A 9032-nucleotide genomic window follows, 5' to 3' on the forward strand; every position below is an offset into this window, starting at 1 on the left:
TAGAGCGGGTTCGGAATTTATCTCAAAATAAGATTGGTGTTGTAAGTATAGTTCCAAGTCCAACAATTGACCAATATCAAATTCAATTCTAAAGATGTCACAATTCAAAACAAATGTAAACCGAGAGTATTTAGTCTCCTGGGTCGTTCTCCTTAGGAACTAATGCCAATGAGTGTACACAATTTTGGTTGTGAGAGAGCAAAAGGGTGTTGTCAACAATAAGGAAGCAAGCAATAAAAAAATGAAAGAACAAGACAAAATTGCAATTAATAAAGCAATAAAGGAATAAAAGAACTATGTATGTAATAATAACAAGTAATGCTATAAATTGATGGAAAAGTGGTTTAAAACATAAATGAAACCTTGACTTGGGATGAGTTATGGAATCCCTTCCTTGCCATAACCACAACTATGATAATTATGATGGATTAATCTCACTCAGTCAACCCTTAACATCGAAGGATAAGTCAAGTGAGCATAATTGTTATTAATCTACAATTCCTAGCTAACTTACTAATTACCTTAGTAAAAAGCTAGCATTAGTGGAAACAATAACAACTAACAACCCAATAATTATCACTAAATATTGGACATTATGGCTCTAGTAATCCATATACTCATTTTTCCCAAGCCAAGGGGTGGAAATTACCCTATAACTAAAATTGGTATTTTATCAAACACATAGAGGGCATAAACATAAAACATGGAAAAATTGGAAAAATGATAAAAACTATGAACCATAAATGATCAAAATCAATAAAGGCAACTCAAACAAACATAAAGTAAGCATCAAACATCAAATTAAACAACTAGAAATCCAAAATGGAAAAACCAAGCATATATTGATAAAAGAAAGTAAAATAGAAGAAAGTGTAGAACAAGTGTAATAATTAAAAGAGACAATTGGAGAAATACTTACAAAGTAAATTGCTAGAATCTAAAATTCAGAACTTCAAGTATAAAATGCTACAAAACCTAATTGAAACCCTAAGAGAGAATTTCCTAATCTACACTACTCCTACTCCTACTATATGTTTCTACCCTACAAGTGAGCTCCCTTGATAAGTGTTGAATTCCCCTTGATATAGCACTCCAATTCAGCCTTCAAGCCTTCCAAAATGGGCCAAGAGGCCTCCGAAATTGCAAAGCACGTGTTTCATTAATAAAATCACGTGCAGGGACCTTTGCGGACACACAGATGTGTGCGTCCGCATACTTGGCTGAAAATCCTCCTGTGCGTACGCACAGGTACTTGTGCGCACGCACACGTCACTGTGTGTGCTTTTCCTTGTTTTCTTCATGTGTTCTCCCTTGTACATGCTTTCTTCCGCTTTTCGGTCATCCATTCTTGCCTCTAAGGCCTGAAATCACTCAACAAACATGTCATGTCATCAAATGGAATAAAAGTGGCATTAAATTGCTCATTTCAAGCACAAAATTGCATGTTTTCACATTTAGTATCAAATTAGGGACCAAATACAAAAGTATGCTATTTGGGTGCTTAAGTGTATGTTTATGTGATGAAATCCATCCAAATTGAGTCAAAATATATCGGAAAATATGGACTCACCAGTTAACAAGTATTTAAGTGCTACATGATCAGTAAACACAATGACTTTAGAACCAATGAGGTAAGATCTGAATTTATCAAATGCATAGACTATAGCAAGAAGTTCTTTTTTTGTGGTAATGTAGTTTCTTTGGGCTTCATTAAGAACCTTGCTAGCATAATAGATGACATGCACTAGCTTGTCTCTCCTTTGTCCTAAGACAGCACTAATAGCAAAATCTGATGCATCACACATCAATTCAAAAGGTAAGTCTCAGCTAGGTGTTGCTATAATAGGTGCAGAGGAGAGCTTGCTTTTAAGCTCATCAAAAGCTTGCATGCATTCTCTATCAAATACGAAGGGTACATTAGAGACAAGCAAGTTGCTTAAAGGTTTGGCAATTTTTGAAAAGTCTCTAATGAACCTTCTATAGAACCCAGCATGTCCCAAGAAACTCGTAATTGCTTTGACATTGCAAGGTGGGTGTAACTTCTCAATCACTTCCACCTTGGCTCTATCTACCTCTATGCCTTTTTTAGAGATTTTGTGGCCAAGGACTACGCCTTCGGTAACTATAAAATGACACTTTTTCCAGTTCAAAACTAGGCTAGTCTCTTGGCATCTCTTGAGTACCAAGGCAATATGGTGTAAACAATTGGGAAAGAAATCACAAAACATTGAAAAATCATCCATGAAAACCTCAATAAACCTCTCAATCATATCAAAAAAAATGGATAGCATGCACCTTCGGAATGTAGCAGGTGCATTGCACAAACCAAAGGGCATACACTTATATGCAAAAACACCATAAGGGCAAGTGAAAAATGTCTTCTCCTAGTCTTTAGGATCCACTACAATCTGGTTGTAGCCTGAGTATCCATCCAAGAAACAATAGTACTTATGCCCAGCAAGCTTCTCTAACATTTGATCCATGAATGGTAGAGGAAAATGGTCCTTCCTTGTGGCTTCATTGAGCTTTCTGTAGTCTATACACATTCGGCATCTAGTCACTGTTCTTTTTGGTATTAACTCATTTCTTTCATTTGGCACAACTGTGATTCCTTCCCTCTTGGGGACTACTTGAACATGGCTCACCCAAGGGCTGTCTGAGATAGGGTAAATCACCCCTGCTTGCCATAACTTCAGCACTTCTTTTTGCACCACTTCTTTCATTGATGGATTTAACCTTCTTTGTGGCTGTATTGAGGGCTTGGCATCCTCCTCAAGAAGGATTTTGCGCATACACATTGAAGGGCTAATCCCCTTTAAATCTGAAAGTGTCCACCCAATGGCATCCTTGTGTTGCCTCAACACCTTAATGGGCTCCTCTTCTTATTCCTTGCTCAAGGCTGAATTAATAATTACTGGAAAAGTGTCATTGCTCCCCAAATAAGCATATTTCAAGCTTGGGAGCAAGGTCTTCAACTCCAGCTTTAGTGCTTCCACTTTCTCCTTGTTTGCCTTGTCTAGCATGATTGAGCCTTCCATGATTTCTTTTGGGAGGTCACCACATGATGTTTGTTGTTCTTGCTCTATTGCATCTTCACATTGCTCTTCTTCTAAGACTCTTTGAACCAGTTTCTCCATTGTGTCTACTATCATACATTCTCCAATGGATTTCTTTGGGTAACTCAAGGCAGTGAAAACATTGAATACCATCTTCTCTTCATGCAGCCTTAGGACCAACTCTCCCTTTTGCACATCAATTATCACCCCAACTATTGCTAAGAATGGTCTTCCTAGTATGATTGATGCATTAGCCTCTTCTTCCATATCAAGAACTATAAAATCAGCTGGAAAGATGAACTCTCCTACTTTAACCAACAAGTCCTCTACCACTCCATGGGAAAACTTGAAGGTCCTATCAGCTAGCTGAAGTGCCATCCTTGTTGGTTTGGCCTCTTCAATTCTCATTCTCTTTATCATGGCCAACGACATAAGGTTGATTCTAGCTCCTAGGTCACACAATGCTTTTTCAATGCTAATATCCCCTATGATGCATGGGATTCGGAAGCTCCTAGGATCCTTCATCTTTTAAGGAAGCTTCTTTTGTATGATGGCACTATATTCCTCCGTGAGCACTACAGTTTCCTTTTTTCCACAGCTTTTTTTCTTGGTCATGAGCTCTTTTAGGAACTTGGCATAGAGTGGCATTTGCTCTAGTGCCTCAGCAAAAGGTATGTTAATTTGAAGCTTCTTAAAGACATTCAAGAACCTAGAAAACTGGCTATCTTTCCCATCTTTTCTCAGCCTTTGTGGGTAGGGTGATTTTGGTATATAGGGCTTTAAGACTTGCTTTGGTGAAGCTGGAGCATGTATCGCTTCTTCCTCCTTGATTATTGAGTCATTGGCAGCCTCTTCTTCCTACAAATTGTGGCTTGAGGATGCCTCCTTCACCATTTTCTCACTTCTTAATGTGATGGCCTTGCATTCCCTTCTTGAGTTAGTTATTAAATCACTTGGGAATGCATTTGTAGACATTGGTATCTACTTGGATAGGTATCCAAATTGTGCTTCTAGTTTTGTGATTGCTGCCTCTTGGTTCTTTATATTAGATCTGGTCTTCTCTTGATATGCATCTATCTTTTTTTCAATTTGTGCTTGTCTCTCTGCAACAGTAGCAATATCCTCTGTCATCCATGCCATCATGGCTTCCAATCTTGCAAATTTTTTATTGTCATCACATGGTTATGGGGCTGAGGATGATATATTTTGAGAATGGTTGCTGTGTGATTGTTGGTTTGATTGGAAAGGGGCATTTTGTGAGTTGTGGTAGAATTTATGATTGTGTGATTGATGGCTGGGATTATTATATTGGTTAGAGTGGTATGGCTTGTGATCACCGGATTGGTTTTTCTGGTTTTTTCACCCAAAATTTGGGTGGTTCTTGATGAACGGATATTTTATACGCTTTTTGAGGGTATTTTCATATAGTTTTTAGTAGGATTTAGCCAATTTTTAGTATATTTTTATTAGTTTTTTTTGCAAAAATTATATTTCTGGATTTTACTATGCGTTTGTGTATTTTTCTGTGATTTTAGGTATTTTCTGGTTGAAATTGAGGGACCTGAGCAAAAATCTGATTCAGAGGCTGAAAAAAGACTGCAGATGCTGTTGGATTCTGACCTCCCTGCACTCGAAGTAGATTTTCTGAAGCTACAGAACTCCAAATAGTGCGCTCTCAATTGCGTTTAAAAGTAGACATCCAGCGCTTTCCAGTAATATATAATAGTCCATACTTTGAGTGAGTTTTGACGACGTAAAATGGCATCAAAACGCCAGCTCTCTGCCCTTTTCTGGCATCAAAATGCCAGAACTGGCATAAAAGTTGGAGTTAAACGTCCAAACTGGCACCAAAGCTGGCGTTTAACTCCAAGAATAACTTATGCACGTGAACGCTCCAATGCAAAGCCCCAGCACACACCAAGTGGGCCCCAGAAGTAGATTTCTGCACCACCTATCTTAGTTTACTCATTTTCTGTAAACCTAGGTTACTAGTTGAGTATAAAAACTACTTTTAGAGATTTATTTTGTACCTCATGACATTTTCACATTTTACATTGTATCTCTACGGCATGAGTCTCTAAACTCCATTGTTGGGGGTAAGGAGCTATGTTGTATCTCGATGGATTAACGCAATTACCACTGTTTTCTATTCAATCATGCTTGTTTCAATTCTAAGATATTCATTCGCACTTAAACATGATGAATGTGATAATCCGTGACACTCATCACCATTCTCAACTTATCAACGCGTGCCTAACAACCACCTCCGTTCTATCTTAGATTGAATGTGTATCTCTTGGGTTCCTGGTTCACGAATTTGAGTAACTCTCTTGACAACAGAGTGTTCGAATTCGTGCATCTAGAGTCTTCGTGGTATAAGTTAGGATTATTGGCGGCCATTCCTGAGATCTAAAAAGTCTAAACCTTCTCTGTGGTATTCCGAGTAGGATCTGGGAAGGGATGACTGTGACGAGCTTCAAACTCACGAGTGTTGGGCATAGTGACAGACGCAAAAGGATCACTGGATTCCATTCCAACATGATCGAGAACTGACAAATGATTAGCCGTGCGGTGACAGCGCACATGGACCATTTTCACTGAGAGGATGGTAAGTAGCCATTGACAACGGTGACACCCTACACACAGCTTGCCATAGAAGGAGCCTTGCGTGCGTGAAGAAGAAGATAGTAGGAAAGCAGAGATTCAGATGATAGAGCATCTCCAAAACTCCAACCTATTCTCTATTATTAAACCACAAGTAACTTTTATTTCATGCTCTTCTATTATATTGCAAACAAAAACCCTTTTCATTATTAATTTCCTTACAAAGAGTTACAAGGTCACCATAGCTTGCTTCAAGCCGACAATCTCCGTGGGATCGACCCTTACTCACGTAAGCTATTACTTGGACGACCCAGTCCATCTTGTTGCTTAGATTAGGAAAATTTTATCTTTTGGGTCAGATTCTTTCATTTTCTTTTCAAAGTTTTTCAAAAATTTATTATTTTTCTTTTATATTTTTCTGTTTGAGTCTAGTTGCATGTTTTAAGTTTGGTGTTTTCTTGTTAGTTTTTATTTAATTTCCAAAAATTTATTTTTGGTTTTCTAAAAATTTTAAGTTTGGTGTTCTTGTGAATCTTCAAAGTGTTCTTGAGTCCTTCTTGTGTTTTGATCTTAAAATTTTTAAGTTTGGTGTTCCTTGGTGTTTTTCCTCCAAATTTTTTAAAATTATGCATTAAATTAGTCATCAATTTTAAAAATTAAATCTTTTTAAATTGCTCTTCAATTATATCTTTTCAATCATATCTTTTTTTTTCAAAACTTCCTAACCACTTTCTCTTTCTTCATTTTTTTTCGAAAATCCTCATACAAATTTTCAAATCTTTTTTTTACCTTATTTTTATTTTTTTAGTTTCTAATTTTTTTATTATTATTTCGAGAAAAATATATATATATATATATATATATATATATATATATATATATATAAATATAATAAAATAAATAAAATAAATCAACATCATCTCCCTTTCTCCATCATGGAACTAAGTGGAAATGAACAGTCTAGAAGGACTCTGAGGTCATATGCTAACCCTGCTACTACTTCATATGGGAGTAGTATCTGTATACTGGTGGACGAAATTGTGATCACATGTTCTTTTGTATACTCTTATGGCACTGTTTATTTTCACAACTCCGTTCAACTAACCAGCAAGTGTACTGGGTCGTCCAAGTAATAAACCTTACGTGAGTAAGGGTCGAATCCACAGAGATTGTTGGTATGAAGCAAGCTATAGTCACCTTGCAAATCTCAGTTAGGCTGATTAAACATTGTTTATGGGTTCGAGGATTAATAATAAAATAGAAATAATAAAAGGGATAGAATACTTATGCAGATTCATTGGTAGGAATTTCAGATAAGCGGAATGGAGATGCTGTAGAGCTCACGGACGCCTGCTCTCCTACTGCTTCTACTCAATCCTTCTTACTCCTTTCCATGGCAAGCTTTGTATAGGGGTTCACCATCAGCTGTGGCTACTTTCAATCCTCTCGGGAAAATATCCTATGCGGCTGTCACTCGCACAGCTAATCAGTCTGGAGGCATCACCCATGGTTGATGGCTACATCCCATCCTCGCAGTGAAAACTAATGCTCACGCACTCTGTCACAGTACGGCTAATCACTGGTTGGTTCTCGCTCCTACTGGAATAGAATCCCTTGATTCTTTTGCGTCTGTCACTAACGCCCAGCAGGTTGCAAGTTTGAAGCACGTCACAGTCATTCATTACCGGAATCCTACTCGGAATACCACAGACAAGGTTAGACTTTCCGGATTCCCAGGATCCTACTCGGAATACCACAGACAAGGTGAGACTTTCCGGATCCTCATAAATGCCGCCATCTATCTAGCTTATACCACGAAGATTCTGTTGGGGAATCTAAGAGATATGCATTCAAGCCTTGTTGCATGTAGAACGGAAGTGGTTGTCAATCACGCGCATTCATAAGTGAGAATGATAATGAAGGTTATCTAACTCATCACATTCATCATGTTCTTGGGTATGAATGAATATCTTGGAATAAGAATAAGATAGAGACCGAATAAAAGAAAATAGAACTTCATTAATACTTTGAGGTACAGCAGAGCTCCACACCCTTAATCTATGGTGTGCAGAAACTCCACCGTTGAAAATACATAAGTGAAAGGTCCAGGCATGGCCGAATGGCCAGCCCCCTAAAACGTGATCAATAGCCTCTTAGGATGAAGAATAAAACAAAACTGAGACCAAAGATGTCTAATACAATAGATAAATGTCCTATATATACTAGACTAGCTCCTAGGGTTTACATGAGTAAGTAATTGATGCATAAATCCACTTCCTGGGCCCACTTGGTGTGTGCTTGGGCTGAGCTTGATCAATTCACGAGCTGAGGCATTTCTTGGAGTTGAACTTCGAGTTATGACGTGTTTTGGGCGTTCAACTCCGGATCATGACGTTTTTCTGGCGTTTAACTCCAGACAGCAGCATGTACTTGGCGTTCAACGCCATGTTACGTCGTCATTCTTCGGATAAAGTATGGACTATTATATATTGCTGGAAAGCCCTGGATGTCTACTTTCCAACGCCGTTGAGAGCGCGCCAATTGGAGTTCTGTAGCTCCAGAAAATCCATTTCGAGTGTAGGGAGGTCAGAATCCAACAGCATCAGCAGTCCTTTTGTCAGCCTTTTTCAGAGTTTTGCTCAAATCCCTCAATTTCAGTCAGAATTTACTTGAAATCACAGAAAAACACACAAACTCATAGTAAAGTCCAGAAATGTGAATTTAACATAAAAACTAAGGAGAACATCCCTAAAAGTAGCTTAAACTTGCTAAAAACTACCTAAAAACAATGCCAAAAAGCGTATAAATTATCCGCTCATCACAACACCAAACTTAAATTGTTGCTTGTCCCCAAGCAACTGAAAATCAAATAGGATAAAAAGAAGAGAATATACTATAAACTCAGAATATCAATGAATATTAATTTAATTAGATGAGCGGGACTTGTAGCTTTTTGCTTCTGAACAGTTTTGGCATCTCACTTTTTCCTTTGAAGTTCAGAATGATTGGCTTCTCTAGGAAATTAGAATTTCGGATAGTGTTATTGACTTTCCTAGTTAAGCATGTTGATTCTTGAACACAGCTACTTATGAGTCTTGGCTGTGGCCCTAAGCACTTTGTCTTCCAGTATTACCACCGGATACACAAATGCCACAGACACATAACTGGGTGAACCTTTTCAGATTGTGACTTAGCTTTGCTGAAGTCCCCAGTTAGTGGTGTCCAGAGCTCTTAAGCACACTCTTTGCTTTAGATCACGACTTTAACCACTCAGTCTCAAGCTTTTCACTTGGACCTTCATGACACAAGCACATGGCTAGGGACAGCTTGATTTAGCCGCTTAGGCCTGGATTTAATTTCCTTGGGCCCTCC

General features: G+C 38.1%; 1 protein-coding gene across 1 annotated transcript; it reads right to left on the minus strand.

Annotated features, from left to right (window-relative positions):
- Positions 1–2882: 2882 nt before the first annotated feature.
- Positions 2883–3581, minus strand: LOC130975287 (uncharacterized). The gene has a single exon (XM_057900103.1). It carries the CDS (start codon positions 3579–3581, stop codon positions 2883–2885), a length of 699 nt encoding a protein of 232 aa, XP_057756086.1.
- Positions 3582–9032: the final 5451 nt, after the last annotated feature.

The sequence above is a fragment of the Arachis stenosperma genome, chromosome 4 (genome assembly GCF_014773155.1).
Source record: "Arachis stenosperma cultivar V10309 chromosome 4, arast.V10309.gnm1.PFL2, whole genome shotgun sequence".
Taxonomy (NCBI): domain Eukaryota; kingdom Viridiplantae; phylum Streptophyta; class Magnoliopsida; order Fabales; family Fabaceae; genus Arachis; species Arachis stenosperma.